The sequence below is a fragment of the Sinohyriopsis cumingii genome, chromosome 8, assembly GCF_028554795.1.
Source record: "Sinohyriopsis cumingii isolate HCF-2022 chromosome 8, ASM2855479v2, whole genome shotgun sequence".
Lineage (NCBI taxonomy): Eukaryota > Metazoa > Mollusca > Bivalvia > Unionida > Unionidae > Sinohyriopsis > Sinohyriopsis cumingii.
This window is the reverse complement of record NC_142968.1, coordinates 20,240,124-20,262,881: the sequence shown is the minus strand read 5'-3', so window position 1 is coordinate 20,262,881 and position 22,758 is coordinate 20,240,124. Positions and strand designations below refer to the sequence as shown.

General features: G+C 36.1%; 1 protein-coding gene across 1 annotated transcript; it reads left to right on the top strand.

Moving 5' to 3' along the window:
- Positions 1–48: 48 nt before the first annotated feature.
- On the top strand, positions 49–18,694 carry LOC149793096 (uncharacterized). Its single transcript, XM_089967001.1, has 3 exons — positions 49–450; positions 15,663–16,044; positions 16,598–18,694. The coding sequence occupies exons 1-3, from the start codon at positions 277–279 to the stop codon at positions 18,292–18,294; spliced, it is 2,253 nt and encodes a 750-aa protein (XP_089823127.1). The 5' UTR covers positions 49–276; the 3' UTR covers positions 18,295–18,694.
- The last annotated feature ends 4,064 nt before the right edge of the window (positions 18,695–22,758 follow it).

Below are 22,758 nucleotides of genomic sequence, written 5' to 3'. Positions count from 1 at the left end.
AGTAATGTATGGAGCTATTCAAATAGATTTTGATGCAACTTGCGACAATCTATTAGCATTTTGATAATATAAGGGGACACTCTCAATTGAAAACAGATAAAGATGTTACTCTAATTTTGAAGAGATTCCTTGTTTTATACGTATTGGCTCTCTGGACAAAATTGAATACTATTCAATAGCATCAAGTTCACGTTAGATCAATTGACAATTTTACGACATTTGAGTTGATATCTTGTCACATATAAAGATAGATGCTTCGTATTTGAAAACCAGAAAATGTGCACATGGTTTTCTTGGATTAAATATCTGGCTATTGTATGCAGCATCGTTTCCTTGGCATCAGGCCATGGACGTATGATAGACCCACCTCAGCGGTCCAGCCTATGGAGGGAGGGATGGGAAGTTCCCAAGAATTACGAAGATCACTCCCTCAATTGTGGTGGATTTTGGGTACGTAATCTTGTTTTACATACTCCGTAACTTTTTTCTTCACTTGTATTTTCATTGTACTAGATAGTGATATTTATAGGACTTTGTAGCAGCCCTAACCAGCACCATGGTTTCCAAAATAATTGCGCATTTTCAAAGCAATTAAAGAAAAGAAAACGCTTATTTACACATGTAGATCTTGCAAAACTGTCCGCTTCATATCAAATTTGCAAAATGGCCTAAATAATGTATATAGTTTGCAAGTCTTGCGGGGCTAAAGATTTAAGCTCTTCAGATAGTTGTATAAATTTCTTGTGAAATATGCACAAATACAAGATTATATTTGTAACACAAATATATTAGTAATTTCAAAACAAGCAAATTAAGAAAAACGCATGTTAGTATAGTGGAAGATATTAAAGTAAATTTCAGGTCTTGACATCATATCTTAGTTACTTATGATGCAAATGGTGACGTCATTAAATTATATTAGAGGTAGATGATATTCATCCTTTTTTATTATTCATGACAAAACAGTTCAAAATTTTAACTTTCTTTTTACATAATGGTTGTATATGTGACAAATTAATGATGGATATTGCAAATAAAATTTTATTAATGCCCATTTGATCTTTCATGTCTGATCCGGCGTGCAATAAAGAGGTTCAGTCTGTGATTCCGTATCGCACATCTAAATCTTCCGTATCGAACACCAAGCCTGGAACTAATTTTAGAATTTGAAATATTAAACAATATTCAACTTATAAAATATCCGGAATGATAAGAGAGAGCGAGTACTTTATCGCTGAAATTTTTTTTATTGAAATTTTAACAAATCCAGACAAAGAAAGAAGGACTCAGGAAGTCATGTTAAGATTCAATACATTGTTAGAAATGCCCCACGTTGGAGGAACCTGTACCCCAAAAGACATTCCACATTGGAAATCATCTAAAACACCAAACTTCCATAAAATCCCTTTCAGTATCAGAGTTTTAAAAATATCGTCTACGCTATTACATTTTTAAGGAGCAAGTCTAAGTGGAGGAACTTTCAGTTTGTTTATTAATATTACTGAAGAATCGAATTTGTTCAGTAAATCTGTGAATAAAACTGACATGCATTTGCAACGTAAAGTTAGGCTGTTTTAAATATGAAGCAAAGTTAGAAGAATTGTATCTTGTTACAATATTGTTGCTGAGACTTTTTCATCAATGGAACATATGCTGGGAATTGTATGTTTGTTTACATTTTAAAATGCTTGATTCTGTTAAAGGAGAAAATGAAGGGAAAAAAAAACAGAACAACAATTGTTTAGAATTTTCTTGTTTTAAAATATCCTAATAATTCTATTTTAAAAAAAGCCTAGTCCGCATGTTAGAATGTGACCGGATCTTCGTTTTGTTAAAAATATATGATCAAATTATCACCTTTATGTTCAATACATCAATAAATTCTTGTAATGAAAAATTAAAGGAAAGAGTTTGAAATTAATGTAAAAAGAAAAGAGCTTTCTGTATAAAATTGGATCTATTTAAGTACAATTAGTCTGTGAAATCTGCCCAGAAATTCGTTTTGAAGTAGAGTGTGTGTATGTAGTAAGTATGGTGTGTGAAGAAACGATTACTTATTGGCACAAAACCTATTGTCAATTAGAGAAGTAAGGAAAAATCCACGTGCATATAACTGCAGTTTAATTCAATTTATATATCCCATAACATTTTTGAAAATTTCAGAGCCAAAAAGAACGTGTGACTAAAAGGGATATGCAATAAATACAAAACAGCATAAGTGCTTTGTTCCGAGTTGGGGAAAAGACTCGTTTGATACGGCCTTGACATATTCCTATGCTGCATCAAACTCGTTTCTTCATGTCTGAGTTATTTACTAGCGTGTGTGAATGTGTTAAATATATGTATTCCTTTGTATGGCTGCAAATCATCCTACACATTTCAGTAGCAGACTTGTTTCCTGTCGGACCAATAAGTAATTATCTCAAGTCCACAAAATATTTTCTAGTTTATTGAGTAAATGTGTCTTATCTTGACTGTTTTCTCCTTAATATTCCAATAGCGCAGTTACTAACTTGTTGGCTTCAGTATCAACACTTTCAATTTTATCAAAAGGCTCTCCCATATCAGCAAGATGTCTTTTTACAGCACCATCTATAGTCTAAGCTCAATTATCCCTCTTTAGTTACAGCTGTACAAAATTTAACATGCACACCAAATTCATTTATCATAAAGTGTTGTCTGTTTAATTTTTGGGTTGATGCTGGTGTGACCGTGATTTCTTCAGCTGAAATATTTTCTTTTCTTTTAGCTCAAGAAAACATTTTTTTCCCCAAATAATATCGTGGATATATTCTGGTATTATTTTGCTTTAAATCAGAACAAATTATTTTTTTTTGACTATTCATAGACAGAACGTTGAACTGGTGGTCCCTAATACAATCGTTTGTGTAACGTAGTACTTATCGCGGTAAGTACAAAAATAACGCGATATACTGAGGTACATATCGCGGTAAGTTCAGAAATAATGTGGTGTACCAGCTCTATATGATAATGTGTGCAGTATCGATAACTATTACATGTTTATCATTATAGGTTACTGCATTTGTATAGGGAGAATATGAACGAGCTTTCCGGATGGAAATACTGCACGAACTTGGGAGTGCAGTATATTCATCCGACAAAACGAGTCCATATTTTCCCATACAAATTCAGTAACCTTTCTATCATATATACTCCTTTTCTTATTCTACCTCAGGCTTAATTACATACACCAAAATACACCAGGAGAAACAAAGTAACTGAATATACGCCGTATTACAAATTAAATACACAAGCGCAGATTCATCATAACGCAACAACATTATTAATGCGCACATAACTCCGCCAAGATAAATTTGAACTTAGTCTCGCGCTAGACAATACATTCGAAAGAAAATGGCGTTTTGATCTACTTAAAACTGAAATTTGGAGTCATATTGTGAATGAATGCGCATTACAAAAGCTTTTCCAATTGATCTGGAATGAATATATTTTGATACTTGTGTCAATTCTAAGAAATTTCGTGATTATAGACTGGATTATCTGTGCCAATGCTACATGAAATGCATCAGATTGAAGCAGCGAGGAAGAAGCGTGTTGACATTTGCAAGTGTTTTTCTGTTCTGTCAGTGAATGATTGAAATCACATTTGTGGGTCAAATATGAAGTCTTTCAATTGCAATTATCAAAAAGACGTTATGGAATATAATATTTATGTCATTTTGGGTGCAGTAAGGAGGATGTAAATGTAATTGCACTTAGAATATAGTCGAAATTACGGTACAATTTCGATATGTATAATCAAGCTTGAGAACCCATGACATAGTTCGTTTAATTCGGATTTGCAGAACTAAGAAAGTACATTTTGAAGAAATTCAGGATGTAAAACTATAAGTATATTTTTTGCCGTACTTATTACCAGCTAAAGAAAACAGTTTATGCCTTGTCACTTGCATGTTATTTGTAAGGACCCTGTCTGGCGTATATAGCTAGCCTAAATCCGAAACACTGCATCAAAATAGTTAACGCGAAATGTGCCAAAGCAGCTAGTATGTGGCAGTTCACGAAACATCTACTTTGGTTCATTCAGAAACAAATCTGATCAACCAAAACGTAAAGCGCCCACTACGAGAGTGTACATGATTTGTTTACAAAGTAGTTCCTAATACACTATTGGTCACACGTGAGTTCAGTATGAAGTTGAACTTGAGTTCAATATCATAAAATATTGCACGATTTTGACAATGTAAAGTTAATAGAAAAAATGAGCATATAATAATTGTTATTATTATGAAGATACAGAGTTCAAAGGTAAAATCTATGACGTCAACTGATAGATCGTCTTTCGCTCAGTTATTATGCATATTCACTCTTGAACAAAGTTTTACCTTTTAATGTTGTATGTGTAAAAAAAGGTACTTAAACATGGGAAGGATAAACATAACATTTATAGCAAATCATAGAAATATGATTGTCTAACCACCCAAATCGATCATTTCATACAACCGAAATCTGATGAATTATGTGGATTTTGGCAGATAACATGAGAAACAACATTTTGATAATAACACTGTTCTATATGTGTGCAATAAATGGTAGGCAAAACGCGCCAGTTTCATATTTGCGTCCATAATTTCATAAAATGTTGATAAAACTGTTATGTATATTTAATTTGCAGGATTATGGTTCGTTTGTTAGGTTTTTAAAAAATGAATTATCAGTTATGTATTGGACATGACCTTGTCCAAAATCAAGTTCACATAGTTCCTGACTAAAGACACTGATTAGGTTTATTTTGTAAACAAATAATACATAACATTTCTCTAGGATTGTGGGTTAAACATTAGGATCATTATCAAAAGAAGTAAACTTATTTATTTGAGTCTACATCTGTGATATTGGTATGTCCCAAAATAATACCTAGCCTACCCGATGTTTACCACATTCCTTATTATTATTTTAGTTACAGATTGTTCTAGAAATGAACCTTTGTCCTACATACTGGCTCTTCGTTTGTGTTTATGTTTTTTAATATAATTTTTTTATTTGAGAAATTATTCATTCTCGCTGTAAGATCTTGATGCAGAATCATTTGTAATATTGTGTTCAGCTTTGATTTAGATTTATCTGTTTATTCAAATTATTTCTTCACTGGCGATACAGAGTGCTCTTACTTTTGGTGTGACTCTGGACAGATCACTGACATCCTAAAACCACCTGAAGAAAACTGCTGCAAAACTGAGCACTTGAAACAACCTACTCCGTAAACTTCCTGGCTCAAACTGGGGCGCTAATGCTCAGACACTCAAGATATCAGTACTGGCCCTCTGTTATTCAACGTCAGAATATTGCGTTCCTGTCTGGGCTTGATCATCCCATACTAAGCTAACTGACGTCAGCTCAGCATAACAATTCGCATAATCTTTGGAACACTACGTTCTACTCCTTTATCATGGCTGTCGGTACTCAGTAACATTCCTCTCCGTCTGAGGAAGCAACCACAAAACTGCTGGCTACGGCTTATGTCAGTCACAAAGTTTCACTGTACATGAACATCACCTCACATCCAGCAGTCCGCCTGGTTTCGAGACATCGAATCTGGTTAGGTCCGTTGCCGGAGGATATGACAGCTATTTCGACATGGTATGATGAGTAGTCGTCAACAGATGTTGTAAACCACTCCTTCGTAGCTGAGCCATCTGTCTGGCATCCTGACTTCACCCTTCCACCACATATGTGGACCACGCTGAACCATGTTCGGACAGGACAGGGTCGATATGCAATCATCCTTCTCCAATGGGGCCAGGCCACTGACTCTTCCTGTTGATGTGGTTCTCTACAGACCATGTCACACATTGTGAACAACTGTCTGCTGATGGACTGGAGGCTCTGCACCTTGCTGATGATGACGCTGTTGAATGGCTGGGTACTCACTGCACACGATACATAATAATAAAGACTGACATGAAACAGGAATAAATAATTGTTTACTAAATTCAAACTGTCACCTGACCTATGGCACAACAGAATATTATGGAAAACTAATGGTCACTAATTCGTACACAAGGTCAATCCTTGTAAACCCCTTGAAAAAGTGACTATAGTCTGGTAGACATAAACCTGTCATGATAACAGCCAGTTGGGCCAAAAATCTCTTCCCTCAATCATGGACAAAGGTCTAGAACCATATTTAAATGAGATATACACAACACACGTTTTGCTATGTGCAAACATTTTGCGGTAGTATCCAATAAAAACTAAAATCTTGGGGTTAAATTCTTTACTCGGGTTCCAGCAAATGTTTGTAAGCAGCGCGCCACGCATGGGCCTTATATTTCTCGATCATGATATAATAAAATGGACTCACTTTTCTCCAGATGATGTGTGTATATAACCGACATCTTGGCAATCTGTTTCACAAACGTTTCTCATGACAAGAATGTCTGCAAAAGAGGACCATTATCGCAGTACTACAGTACATACAAGCATTCTAGTGACAGGAAAAGTCATAGCTGAGTTATGTTAGTCTCAATATTTGTATTTTGAAACATTTTTGCTCGGACTAATTATATACATTTATATACATGATATGCGTTTACGTCAATAATCTCCAAATCTGCGTTAGTCCCAAGATATACATTTAAGGTAAAAATCTACTAATCGGTATCGGTTTTATAACATAAATATAGGTTCATAATCTCATAATCTGCATCAGTCATTTGATATACATTTAAGTCAATACTCTATTAACCTGTACTAATCTGTATAAAAAAAATTGTGCTATGCATATGTAATTTGTAACTTGGCTTTGACTTTCTTCATGAATATATATTATTGTGAATTTAGTCAAGGCTATCTTGACTTATATCACATTTACATCAAGACTGTTGGTACATAAACACTATTCAGGCTATTGGCACATAAACACTATTCAGATTATTAGTACATAAACACTATTCAGGCTATTGGCGCATCAGAACATGCAATACTGGAAATGATTCAGAACACCATTGGAACTATTGGACTCTTGGTAGAATATGTATGCATGACTATTTGGGATTTAATTCACAATAATGTAATTTCGTTTCAAATTGTCACTTCGTATTCTACGGAAATAAATTGTTGCATTTTACAAAACTTGTTGATTTTCGCTCTTTTCTGTTACTTAGCTTAAGGCTATTGACTCGTTACAATTGTATTATTTACGTAAATACAATAGCTACGCTTTCAAATGCTACGTGATCACTGTCAAACCTCCTTTGCCTTGGGCAGATGTATCTTTTTATATAACAAGAAAAAATAATAATAACAAGATTATGATTTACTACATATTACATTATAACATAAAACGTATCCGCATTTTCAGACTGGGCGCGCCTCCAGTTTAATGATATATCATTAAAAGAAGTGATTTAACTCAAAAGTGTTTTAACAGCAAGCTTTGAACAAATTTTCACAAAATGTATGTTTCGTTTTAATGTGGAACAAAAGAGAACATACATACTTAATTGCTGGAACTTTAATAACTGTTTCATACGGTGTAATTTCTTACTACTGACTCTGGTTACTTTACACTGAAATTGTTTCTTCGGTTTCTCATTTGCAAATCATCCATTAACAGAGCTGATAAGTATAGACCTATATAATATAATGCTCTCTCTCTCTCTCTCTCTCTCGTATGCTTAATTTATCTGCCGTTGCGCACGTCAATCCATTTGTCTGTATGCTAGGATGATTTAATTCAACTCCATTATCCCCTTTTCACGATCGCGTAGGAAATATGACTCAGCTTTGTAAATCCTACCACCTTTCATATGCATATGTGTCTGTGTATAATACTCAAACAATTGCCTTGTAAATCCTACCACCTTTCATATCCATATGTGTCTGTATAATACACAAACAATTGCCTTGTAAATCCTACCACCTTTCATATCCATATGTGTCTGTCTATAATACTCAAACAATTGCCTTGTAAATCCTACCACCTTTCATATCCATATGTGTCTGTGTATAATACTCAAACAATTGCGATCAGCAGACCATGCTGTGCCAGAACATGATTTTACTATAGATCTTTGTCTCTATTTGTTGCAATAGAGGAATTTCAGGTTATCTTACCTTTTTTACTTTCGCACAAAGAGACACGAAAATGCGAAAATTGCATTTGATTGGACGTTGTCAAATGAATTCCGTTGCGTGAACGAGTGAAAATGAATGAATAAACGAATCAAAACAATTTTTCATACACAAAAACGGGGGGGGGGGGGGGATATGAACTAGCAATCGATATGCACCAATCAATGTATGTATGTATGTATGTATGTATGTATGTATGTATGTATGTATGTATGTATACATATATACATTGGTGCAAGCAGTGGAAGAAAAGGTAATTTGAACATGTAACTTTGAGATCAAAATTACACCTTACTGGGTCCCTCTAAAACAAGTAAAGATTGTTATATCTTCATTTACAGAGTCTCCTAAAAATTGAAGTAAATATTTTTGTATCATGTCAATCATGAAGAAATGTTGCAAAGAATGTTACTTTCGTTATTGTCACTTGTATTATATTAACAAAATACTTTCCTGGAATGTTTGACCACATTTCTGTTCAACCTTTACAGTAGCCAAGTGAAATAAAGTGACTATAAATTTGCATTACAATAATAAAACTACTACATTTAAATTAATTCCTAAAAGTTGAATACAACATAATTCCCTTAATAAAACCGTTTTATTGACTTGTAAAATATTGATATTTACCTCCACAAAAAATGCACCGATCTTCGCAAGAAATTATCTTTACTTATGAAAAGTTATTCTTACAAAGAAAAAACGATTTTTTTTAGACAAAACTTATATCTTTTTCGACCGATAGATCGAAAGACGGGGGTGGTGGTGGGGAGAGTGAGTGAGAGTGAGAGAGGAAGAATATGTTTGCAAAATTAATTAAAATAACTTAAGGTCTTTAATCCAATACTCGTGAAAAGCTTTTCTTACAAAGAGAAAACGAACAAATTTTAGACAAAACTTATATCGTTTTCGATCGAGAGACAGAGAAAGGAGGAGAAAGTGAGTGAGAGAAGAAGAATATTATTGCAAAATTAATTAAAATAATTTACGATCATTTAATCCAAGAGTATACTTTTTCCACTAAAATTTCAAATAATCTTGTCCAGTATTTATATGATTACTAACTGTATCAGTTTCATTTATAATCGTATATTTTAATATGTTTCTGACGATTTATTCTGCATTTTTAAATAATTATTATTTAGACTGCCATTATTAATCTAATTAATTCAGCTTAGGATTTCACCAGTCAGTTTTATAATTCATCATGATCTTGTATAATCATAACTGGGAATGCACTTTTGTGAGGTTAAAATACCGCCTGATACAGGTTAAGAGCACAAGTGGAAATAAGGCTTCTCGCATTAAAAACTGAAGGTAATCATAACCAGTCGGAATGATTCCAGTGTGGGCAGGCTGATCACACTCGCAAGTTGGCTGTTCCGAATGATGACAGGGCTGGGAAAGAAGCTGTTCTTGTAGACCAGTGGTTCCCAACTCCAAAGTTCGCGACCCAAATCAGGGTCGCGAAGACGTTCCGGAGGGTCGCGGAGGGTCACCAGCATTATTTTTTTGAGGATGGCAAAACTTGTCAGAATGTGGAAACAGGGCCGTGAGGCTAAAAAGACTATAGTTAAGGTTTAGGGTCGCAACCAAAAAAGGATGGGAACCATTGTTTTAGACGGACGAGGTTGCCAGAATTTCCCTTTAGTCATTGATGAAGAAAATGTATGTTCCTTAGGTTGTTGAGGGCTGGACCTTAGCCATGGTGGCATTGACCTTTTGGTGATGTTGTCAGATTGCTTAATTCAGGACAGGTCACTACAGATGTTGACTCTATGATATTTTGTACTAGTTGTGGTCGTCAGGATGTGTCCATGGATGGAAGATTTTTGACAAGGACTGGGCGGCGCTTGTGGGTGATCATTAGATCTTGCATTTATATGGATTGGAATCTCACTCAATGGCATTTGTCAATGTCCTACCTAACGGTAGCGCAATCCTCTGAAAAACTGGTGGTTCTGTGCATGAGGCAATTTTCCGTAAAGAGTATGGACGGATATGATGTGGGGCCAAGTAGGTCATATAATATATGTCATGAATAGGAGGAGATCCCAAACTGTGCCTTGGCGAAGACTGAAGTGATTGGTGCAGATGGATTTGATATGGCCTAGACAAATTTCTTGTCTAAGGTGGGAGAGAAAGACCTCAATCCATTAAAGTGGGCTGTTCTATACACTATAATGATGACTCTTCTTTCAGTAATGTTGACGGCTTGCTCAAAGCCTTGGATATATCCAATAAGTTGGCATTGACCTGCTTGATTTAACCACGTCGTTTGTTAGGTCCTGTAACGAAAGAATCAGATGTGTTATCATATGACCTTCTTATCCGAATCAATGCTAGTTACAATGCAGATTCATGACTTCTTTTTTAGAGACAACATGAGTCATGGAGCATATATGGCTATTTCCAGGATCTGGTGGGTGTGATATACATGTATCTTCTTCAGTAAACTATGATGATTCAGTATGCTTTCTTGGTTGGTGCTATCGCAAAAGTGAGACCTGTCGCAGAAGAATATCCATGTTTGTGGGTGGGGAGGGCGATGGGAAGGAGGGTTCCTGCTGATGTAAAAGTGAAAAGAATTAACTGGGATAACTGGAGGCATATGCATTTGATAGTTGGTTTATTCCATATATAGAATTTTCTTTTGACAGGTTTCATTCCTCCTTGTCACAAAGAAATTAGAGTCAGTGAATATGGCCAGGCAAAGCACCGGAGATAATCTATTTGTAAAGAAGAGAGCCAGAGTACCGAATTATCTGGTTTGGAAGTTTGTTGTCATATTCAGACATACCTCGCTTTACGGAGGGAGGAACCGTTCATTGATAGGCTTTCTGCACCGATGACTAATGATGACGTAGCTTATCCAGTTTATATCTTGGATGTTGAAGTCACCCGATATTGAGACGCTAGCGTCATGAAACTGGAGGCATTGTGTTTTTGACAAAAATGATCGAGTCCAAAGTGTATTCAGTGTTATTAATTTCAGTAAGGTAGGACGGTGCACGTAGCCAACAATTAGGAATTTAGAGTTCGTGCAGCTGAGTTTTCGTAGTAAAATATTGCAGTATATCTATGGCAACATGATCGCTTGTGCTAATATTTTGTTTGGGGTGGGGTGGGGTGTTGTTGTTGCAAATTTCAAGTAATACGCATTTGTACCCATTTGTTTTCTCTTTTCAACATTCGTTATTGTCGCTATTTGGGGTGAGAGCTTTGCTGTCCCTAAAAGAGTCGCTAAGCCTGGTTTCGCATTCATGTATTTTGTCTGTTTTCAAATTACCCGGAAAGGTCGAAAAAAATTGTTGCTGCATTCATATACTCTGGATATATAGAGATGACACTTTGATGTCATTTGTCTGAAGCTGTGTTTGGACGTGTGGGTTTATTTTATTTACTTTTTCTGGTAGAAGGGATGTGTCGTCTGATAATTAAAAAAATTCTCTCACTTTGCTAGAACACAAGGTGGTGGGCAAATGGTCTTCATGAAGCGAAATAAAACTGGGAAGAGTGATGCTCAAAAACTTTATAAATCTTCAATGTTTCAGTCTAAAGTACAACTCCAGCCATTTGCTTTTGAAATACTAGTTTTGACAAGTTGGTTGGAAGTGGTACTTAAGCATTTGTTACGAGAGTGAATAGGTTTTCTTTTCACTGGGGATTTTATTTCATGGTGTTTGTTTTTTATTGGACCGAGCAACAAAACAATTATATTTTCGGCCTTTGTCACTCAGGGTCATACAGTACAAAGTTTTAATGTAGCTGACAATCGCACTGACAATGTGACAGTCTTCAACTGAATGTAGGCTATACAAGGATGAATGCGGTATACAACTGAATAAAATGAGTGAACGAACATGCATCAAGCATCGTATCACTTCCTGTGGCTGACATCAAAGTCCCATACATCATTTTTGTCAAAACCTAATACTGCGTGAAATAAACATGTTTTGAAGGCATTGACATCGTACGTCGTGTGACAAGGTGATATTTATAGGCTTTCTAATACGGAAATGCGAGTTAACGACAATAAACACAATACCTCTGTGATCTAGCCGATGATTCATTTTAAATACATACATACTAGCTACGATGTCGTAGCCTCAACTTGATTTGTTATGGTTGAGGCTACGAACTGATCCCATATCATGTAATGGAGCAGACAATATCATCGCTAAAGTCAGAAAAACAAACAGTGCAGCAATCTACTACATAAGTAAAGTATTATCATGTTGTGAAAGAAGTTTGGCTTATTTTGAATTTAGAAAGCTCTTACAGGAAAAAATTAATTGGCATGGTTACACTAACCTCATCCTGTCCGCCATAACAGATAACGCGAGACTCTCGCCGTGACCCCATTTTCTACGTAAGGCTTGCCAGACCATATTTGGATATTCTATGCTATATTATTATCAATCAAGTGACGAATAATCGCTTCAAAGTTGCCGATAAACCGTATTTACTTTTAATGCGCAGAATTTCTGACTCAAACGGCGCCAAATTGTTACTACGATTTGTTTGAGTTTCCAAATAAGGCGTCAATGTCCTTATATGGCACACAAACAAACGAGGCTGAGAACGGAAGTAATCATTATTTGAACTAATATGGCGGACGATCTAAACGAAAATATCGGCTGAAAAAGGTAAACGAGATTTTACAACTATTTCAACAATGATTTTCGATACTTCCGGTATTAAATAAGAGGACTACTCAATGTATTGGATTATATGCATGGAATATGTTTAAAGTGTTATTATTAGGCTAAAAGAGCGCCGGGTGTGAATCACACCCGGCTTGCTCCATTGAGAGGTATATGCTCATGTTAGTACCCTGTCCACGAGGTAGGAGTAAGGGTACTAATATTAGTACTGACATACATACATACATACATACATACATACATACATACATATGTATGTGCTATGTGCAAAAATGTCAGGAACAAGAAAACAATTGCGTTGTAAGATTTCAAGTCTTTTTCGTTCAGTGCTAAGTAAAATGTTTGTATAATTGATATAATTGCGCGCGCGCCCGCGCGCACGTGTGTGTGTGTGTGTGTGTGTGGTTTGGATATTTAACGTAGCTTTAACAATTTTTCAGTCATATCGCTACGATGTCTGCAGTGTGACAGTTTATAGTGATGTCTAGCACTGGGGCACCATGCCGCAGACATGTAGCATGATGTCCCATCCAGTCACATTATCTTGACACCAGGCCGACCAGTCCTAACACTAACCTCTTAATACTGAGCGACAAGCGAGGCAGCTGTTAGTACCATATTTTATAACTCTTAGGTATGACTCGGCCGGAGATCTAATCCACGACCTCACGCATCCGAGGCGGACGCTCTAACCACTAGGCCACTGGAGCGGTCTTTATAGTTATTGGTAAAACTTGCATAACTATGGTAAACTTTGCATATTTATTGTCACAGCTTGCATAAGTTATTGGCAAATTCACCTGGAAATAAAATTATAGTGCAATTTAAGCCGGGTAGGTATTTTAATCATTATTTGAAAGCAATGGTTGGGTCTAAATAGACAAAATGCGATAGTGAACCCGAATGTTCACATAAAATCTTAAAGATGGATGGATGGATGGATAGATAGATAGATAGATAGAATTACACTCTATTTATTTATCATATCCCATATCCTGACACCAGGCCGACCAGTCCTAACACTAACCTCATATTGCTGAGCGCCAAGCGAGGCAGCTGTGACTACCATTTGTGTAAGTCTTTGGTATCACTCCGCCGGGGATCGAACCCACGACCTGCCGCATCCGAGGCGGACGCTCTAACCATTAGGCCACCGGAACTAATTATAAACTAACGCTGAATAGCACTATGACTAAAAAGATCAACACGTGTCACTCAAATATTCAAGTACAACTGACGTGGTAAGGTAAAACTTGCGTCGACGGGCCTGACCATTGCTAGGATAGCATATAGCGGTTATAAATGTGTCATGTAAAGATTTCGCGGAAATCGTCAAAAGCCTTTAGCTATGACAAAGTTTGCAAAGGATACAATGACACATGCTGTTGTCTGAAAATGCAAGACGGTTTCTATTCGAACATTGATTGTCAATGGTCCAGAAACAATTTGATTTTTTTTACAGCTTTGTATTTTTTAAATTTAACTGAACGTTCGTACAAATACGTAACATGCAAACACTATTCTTGGTATTTGACACCAAAAGGCACTCATTTGCATTACGCTTGTTTCAGAACTATTATGCAAGTTAATGTGCATCAGTTACGGCGCATTCGTCGTAAACAACTTACCCGAAAGAAGCAAAACTAAAAGATTGTAAAATATTTAACAAAGAATTTCTTTCCCTAGAAAACAAAGTGAAAATTTCAAAGGAACTTAAGTACTGTGAATTAAATCTTAGTAAATCCTACTGTTTTATCATAAGTCCCAACGTATATAGTGTTCTGAACGAATCCCAATTTTTTATGTGCTTATGTACCAATAGTCTTGAATAGCTCGGTGTGCCGACAGTCTTCATGTATCACAATGATACAATCCATAATGCCTTTGAATGAATTCACAATAATCTCAAATAATTGTTTAAATCTAAAATGTCGCTGTAGTTCCGATGAATAAGCTGAATAAATAATTTGCTCTCAAATTATAAATGAACACAACCAACAAAATTCCACCACAGACTGATCTTAAGATAGGAAAGAATATGAATGTTTATCATAACTTATATAAAAATATAAAAACCTAAGACAATAAAATGACCAGGATGTAGGTCAAACGTTCTCTTCCAGAACATTCTAAGGCTAGACCTGGAGCGAAAAATCATTTTCTTTTATTATACTTTTTTATAACTCGCAAATATCAAATATCAGGTGGACAATATATTTTAAGGGAAAATACAAGGCCCTAAACTCAAATCCCAGTACACGTATTTTAGAAAGGTGACATCAATCAGGTATGGTGTCACCCAGTGCAGTAACTCATGGTGTCACCCCCATGGGCCTCATTCCGTAACATACCATGCAGAATCCTTAGTAATGTCATTTTGGTGTCACCCCCTCTGTTGGTGTCACCCGGTGAGGTTCGCACCCCCTCCATCTACCTAGTGACGCCACTGAGGTAGGCCCAAGTAACTATCCTCTGTTACAAAGGTCAAGTACACAATTCAATTTAAATATACATAACATCATCGTAGTGAATTTAAAGTACAGTATATGTCGTTGAGAATGAATACGTTCAGCTCTTCAGTATTTACTGCTTTTAATTTGTTTTGTTTAGTACTGAGACGGTTATATGTTCTTGTCACCTCTCGGATAAAGGATTTAATTTTACCTGACACCTACATAAATTTTGAAGGTCATGCATTTATATCTTATAGATGGTAAGATTAAAAATTCCTGTGACGAAAAGTATTCATATGTCAAACAACAAACATTTGTTTTTAATCAACAAAGTCACACACATAAAACACGCTTAGTCCAGCCCAACGAGAGCTTAACTTTGCCTTTTATAAGGGCTAAGGCAGGATTTCTTTACATATTTCAGCATCAGTGGGGAGAAATGGATGGAAAATGTGGAGTATGTGGAGACCCATATGACTCAGATCGTCCGAACGAGGCTGGCGGTCGCTATGCGAACGGCATCATAGCACGGACGTACAATTCAGCTGAAGAATTCATCGAAGTCACTATCGAGGTCACCGCCTCTGTTGGCGGGTATTTTGAATTCAGACTGTGTCCTCACAATAATATCTACAAACCAGTGAAACAGTCCTGCCTGGATCAGTATCCGCTCCGGATAGAAGGAAACGGAAGACGGCTGTATCCGGATTTACCGCTTGGAAAGAGTGGCTTTGTCATCGCAAAGTTAAATATTCCTCAAGGAGTGACTTGTAAACAATGCGTACTGCAGTGGAAATGGCATGGGGGTAATTAAAAGAATTAGCCAATCCACTGCTCTAAATAAGTGTGCAGCTTTAAGTGCAAGACAGCATGTAAACATGCATACAGAAAAGAAGAAAGAAAGAAACAAGGAGTTGGACATTTCTATATACTATCCATGCATGCAAATATTACTTATTCCTGTTTAGGGTGCAAATGGACGCAAACCACCTTCCTGTAAAAGTCAGAAACACAATTTGATATATCCATAAGTCATAATATTCATCATTAATCGTTTCTAATTTTAAGAAATATCTTATAATTAAATTTGTATTGCTTTTCCGACCTACACAATAAAATAAACAAAATACATAAAGAAAATTATTTGAAACTTATGAGTTACTTCATTAATACGTAGAGAATATTTTCAGTAATTTTATCTTTCACTTATGCGATTGGACTGTCTTTCAAAACAGTGATGATGAACCAATCACTTATTGAGCTTCAAACAGTGAAATTTTGTTTTAATTTATAGCAAACATAGGGCGCATGTCATTTGATTTATTGCAATTTTTCATTGCTATTTGGTTTTGTTTCCAGGTAACCACTGGGGCATGTGTATCAACGGCATAGGTCTTGCCGGATGTGGCCCACAAACAGAATTTTACAATTGTGCTGATATTTCCATCCTCCCCAGAGCATCTTCACGCGACATTAAACCTGCCATTAAACCCAGGCCAGGTATTCCTAAACAAGATTCGCCTTCCTCTTTAATCAGTAGAAAAGCACCATCCGTGACGACTTTCATCAAGAAAACAACTACAGTTTCTTCTGGTATTTCTACGAGACGAAATGTTAGATCAGAAGCAACAACAAGGGTACCTTTTACAACTACACAAAACACTACTTCTACCGTTATTAGAATGACACCGGAATATACATCTAGACAGTGGTTCACACCAATTATCAAGACCAATAGCTTAGCAATAGATTATAACACAACCCCGCAATCCATTCCAACAACAACACGTCTACTTTCAACATTAGACAGCATTGAATATCATACAACCATGATACCTCTTGAAGCGAAGTCTGCAACAACCAAATTCTTCTCCTCAGACAGTTTAAGTTCAAACGTTATAATTTCAGCACAAGAAATCGGAGAGGACAATGGGGTACGTTATATGTCAGCCGTACCAGTGTCTGCGCATAATTTTACATCTGCAACCGAGGAGAAAATATCAACAACACTTGATGCTGAAATTTCAACAGCAACAACGAGATCATCAGGTATTTCAACGTCCATATGGACCCCGACTCCAACGTTAAGTATGGCTGATCAACCAATAAGAATATCACCAGATACGACGACAACAACAGCAGCCATAACAACGCAGCCAACAACATCAACAACAAAAACTGCAACGAGTTCTACAGGTGCTTCGACCCCCATATGGACCGCTATGCCAACGACGAATACGGAAGATCGAGCAACAACAGCACCAAATACGACAAAAACAGCACCATATACGACGACAGCAACAACACTGCAAACGACAACAACGGCAGCAACAACAACGCAGCTAGCAACAATAAAAACTACAACAACACCACCACATACGACTACAGCAACAATAAAAACTACAACAACAGCACCACATACGACGACAACAACGGCAGATACAACAACACAGCCAACAACAATAAAAACTACAACAACAGCACAGTCAACATCAACAATAACAACTCGGCCATCAACAAGATCAAACGCTATGCAACTGACAATATCTACAACAACTCAGACGCCAACAACTGAACCAGAATCACCATCGCAAGAAAAGTCAACAACGCCAGCTCCATCAACAACAACAACAACTCCAACTAGGATTCTTACAAGAACCATCGATCTAACTACAGCACCAACTGATAGCACGACAACATCTCAAACTACAATTTTTAACCCCGCTCAACTAATCAATGCATTTACTGAAACTTCAACAACTACAACAACTGAAGCGTCTACCACTACCGCTGAAATTCCTCCAACTACCACCATTTTTCAAACAACAAGGACAAAAGAGGCAACTCTGACAACAACCATTAAATCAACGACAAAAGTAATCGATAAGCCTATAGTACGAGGATCAGCACCTGCGAGAAGAGAGGGCGGTCTCTCTGTAGCCACTCTCTTTCCTTTCGATTTAACACGAAATCTTATTGACCCCAGTAACAGTGGTATTAATACTGAGATCAAACCCGTTAGACGAGCTGGATCAAAGTCTCTCTTTAGCTTTTAAACAGTGACGTCATAATTTTGCCCACAGTATACAAAGAAGACTTAAGTAACTAGGACAAATCAGTCTTCAGCACGCAGCAATCGCATTGATTGGAGAAAAAAAAAAGTGTCAAAACTGTTAATACAAAGACAAGCCGTCTGTCCCAATCTGCCAATCCTTGCAATAATTTCTTAGACAGATGATGTTACAGTTCTCAAAGGATTTTTTTTTTCATTCACCTGTTTTGCAGCCATCCACTTTGTGTCACTATTCAATATTCCCTGAAAATTATGTCTTGGAATTGTTGGTGACAAAGTGATGACGTATACAATGTATTGGAACTGTAGGTCCTTTTCATCGCATGTAAATGAATCCCCTTTCATAATTTACATCAACAACAATAAAAAAAAATTAAATTTAATGGACCTGCTGTCTATATCTCCTATATTTTAAAATCATTCATTTAGGAATCTAATTACTCTAAACTATGAGGAAAGTTCCATTTATATCTGTGAAAATCATGCAATCATCGCAAGCAAAGTAAGAAAAGAGATTACAAATCATAAAATCTTTCTCTCTCTCTCTCTCTCTCTCTCTCTCTCTCTCTCTCTCTCTGTGCAGACTTAAATGCACTGGATCCCTAGAGATATATTTTGTCAGAGAGAAAATCGCATTTTCAGCAAACTGACAAACTGTACCTCAGAACTTGTCTGACACTAGCCTTTCTCGCTTTAGTTATTTACGGACCCTTTATTAGTGGAATCATCAAAGTCGTCCAAACTAACAACGTAACATAAAAGTTATCCGAATATTTAAAAACTCTGTACGATTTTGTCTTTGCATCTGTATCCAAACTCAACTCATATACAATGACGACTGTAAACATATGAAAGTATCTTGCGTGGCCTCCACCGAAGCTGCATAAATTAGACGATGACAAGAGGAAGCGCGATCAAAACTTTTATGAAGGGAAGAGGCTAAGAAAGCACCAGAAATGCTGGCATCATGAACATAAATGACCGAAGTACGACCCTATGATGTCATACACTTTTACACAAAGTATTTGGTGTACTTCATTATTGTATGGGGTGCCTGGATGTTTCGCCCCATGGACGTTTCGGCCAAGAACATTTGGTCCCTGTTCAATGAATATTTCGGCCATGGCGATAATGTCCTCCTTTTTTTAAAATAGAAATGCATAACCATTAGTTATCTGCAAGCTTCTGTTAAGAGAATCATAATTAAATCTAACAGTCTAATTACCAGTCTATACATCATCATCATTATCATCATCATCAACATCATCATCATCTTCTTCTTCTTCTTCTTCGTCTTCTTCTTATGATTATTATTATTATTATTATTATTATTATTATTTCTTTCCGATAAGACGATAACTTGTCTTTATATCTCTTTTCTTAACTATACTCTGTATCAACCATTTGCGAACCGCTCCGGTGGTCTAGTGGTTAGAGCGTCCGCCTCGGATGCGGGAGATCGTGGGTTCTATCCCCGGCTGAGTCATACCAAAGATTTACAAAAATGGTACTAACGGCTGCCTCGCTTGGCGCTCAGCATTAAGAGGTTAGTGTTAGGACTGGTCGGTCTGGTGTCAGGATAATGTGACTGGGTAGGACATCATGCTACATGTCTGTGGCATGGTGCCCCAGTGCTAGCCATCACTATAAAAAAAAAAACTGTCACACTGCAGACATTGTAGCGATATGACTGAAAAATTGTTAAAGCTACGTTAAAAATACAAAACACACACACATTATTATTATTATTATTATTATTATTATTATTATTATTATTATTAACATTATTATTATTATTATTATTATTGTATCAACCATTTGCGGTCGTTAGGCCTATACGCTAGAGCATGACGATACACGAAAAAGAAAGGAAATAAGAAAATGCCTTTTCTCAAAGACTTGTTTCAAAAATATATTTTAATTTCAATAGAACGCCGTTTTAAACGAACATCATTATCTAGCAAGTGTTCTTTTGGGCTTAATTACAGCCAGGTAGCTTGTTTCATCTTCGCAGTTAAAAAAATACACTCAATGTGGTGTCAATGTATTTAAGCTGAGATACAATTCAAGCCTTCTACAAAAAAATGACAGAGGTATACGTGAACTCAAAACAGAAAGTTGATGCGTCAGAAAAGGAGCAAAGTGGCATCCTTAAAAAATTGTCTTGAAGAAACTTGAATATCGATTTCAAAATTTGAAATGTTATTGAATGATACAGCAAGATTGGTAAAATTTAGGCAAGATAAGCAAACATCTTTCTCTAGTGATTCTGTTGGATAGTGAAAAACAATTGGAAAGTCGACATGTATAAATCTTATTGGTAAACCAAAGAAAGGATTTTACCGAAGGAATTTAATTCGTGTGACTTAATATACTATTTTAGTCTTCATTTTAAACATCTTACACTTTGTAGTAGGCTTAATTATGTGTATGTATGCGAGCGTACTATATATATATATATATATATATATATATATATATATATATATATATATATATATATATATATATATATATATAAGTACAGAGATTCGTAAGTCTTCGTCTGGGATACAATGTACAGTAAGTTATGTTGCCATGATATTCAATAACGAAGATCGAAGGAATGAGATGAACAAATCGTTACTTCCGGTATTAAATAAGCCAATAATACGAAGTTTTACATGTAATTTTAGTTATTTATTATTAAAATGGGGGAGATTTCATCAGTAAACAAAATGTGAAATTCTGTATAAAGCTCGTATTACCGCTTTTCCCCGGTTTCGACGTTGCCCAGGCGTTTGAACTCCTTGTTAAGAACTGCCCCATCAGCCAATGTCATGTGTGTCTACACTTGTCGCTTCTGACATGCGCGATAAACGTGTATGGTGGGGGGGGGGGGTCTCAATAGTTGTCATTTTATGATGGAGGAGGTTTTATTGCATGAGGCTGAAGATGGACATGTGGACAAATGCTTATGCTTTGTATAACTATAGCATGCATGCCTTGTTAGTATATATATATATATATATATATATATATATATATATATATATATATATATATATATATATATATATATATATATATATATATATATATATATATGTGTGTGTGTGTGTGTGTGTGTGTGTGTGTGCGCGCGCAGGGTAATAGTTCTCAGGCGATGACCCAGGGCCAAGATCACTAGGAGAAAAAGATAGCACCGGAATAGGTCCAATTTGCATATATAAATGGTAACTAATAATATGGTTATAGGGTGTTACTCCAATAGTTATTGTATTGAAAAAGACCATAGTTTTGTTCTGTCGAAGAATCAACTGAACTCGTTCAACCGATATTGTGACTTTTATCCCCATTAAGGCAAAATTATATGAATTTCGTGTGGGACGGTCCACACTAAGATAAGTAATTACATACTAGCGGCTGGTAAGTTTTAGCGGGTTTCCTTGGCAACGCGTATCAAATTATTCATTAAAGGTACGTCAAATAGAAGTTTGTACGGTGAAACGGAAGTAGAGCTTAACGTTGGGGGAAAAAAGGAACGCATCGAATAAAATGAACCAGACTGATCCGACCAATGTTCTCTTCAAATCAATATATTTTACCTATTTATAACCAAACTAACTGTTTGAAATTAACGAATAACTTTTGTTATTTAAAAAATGGACATTATTCTAATACAAATCGAGAGAATTTCCATGCAACGTAGCATAGTTTATTTTGCATTTGCATATAATGTGGATGCGCTGCGATGAGACAAACCTTCTTGATGTCACGTGATGTCAGTCGATATTCGTATGACGTTACAAGACGTCAGTTACTTTCCTGTTTGTCTATCATGCATTAGATAGTCAGGAAGGTACGTGGCAGTTATGTTTGCTTTCGTTTTTAAATCTTGTTATATTTTTCCATCTTTCCAACCATTGCATCCGTTTTTTTTTCTTCAATCTATGCGCCTTGCCGTACATTTTTAAATTCGTTCTCAAGGGATAATATCAGATACACTTGTAACAAAATGTTATTATAATTATTAGTATTATATATATATATATATATATATATATATATATATATATATATATATATATATATATATATATATAGAGAGAGAGAGAGAGAGAGAGAGAGATGGAATGTATCTCCCACCACCAACAAATCTGAACAAGTTTATTTCTGACGCTTTTGGGGGCACACGGTTTGCCCGAGTGGTCAAAAACTCTCGTCTTTACTGTCATTTTACCTCTGACCGCGTGAATTACAGACTCATGCTCTATCAATGTTGGCATGTGATAAATCATACCAGTAACTTCCCGTGGGTCGTTGGTTTCTTACCGAGGTTCCCCGGGTTCTTCCTTCACCAGTTATACTGGCCGCGATATATAGCCTATCGTTCGGTGAGAATTAGCGATTAAACTCAAAACAACAACAATTCTGACCATCTTAACAGAAAATAAAAAGACTTGGA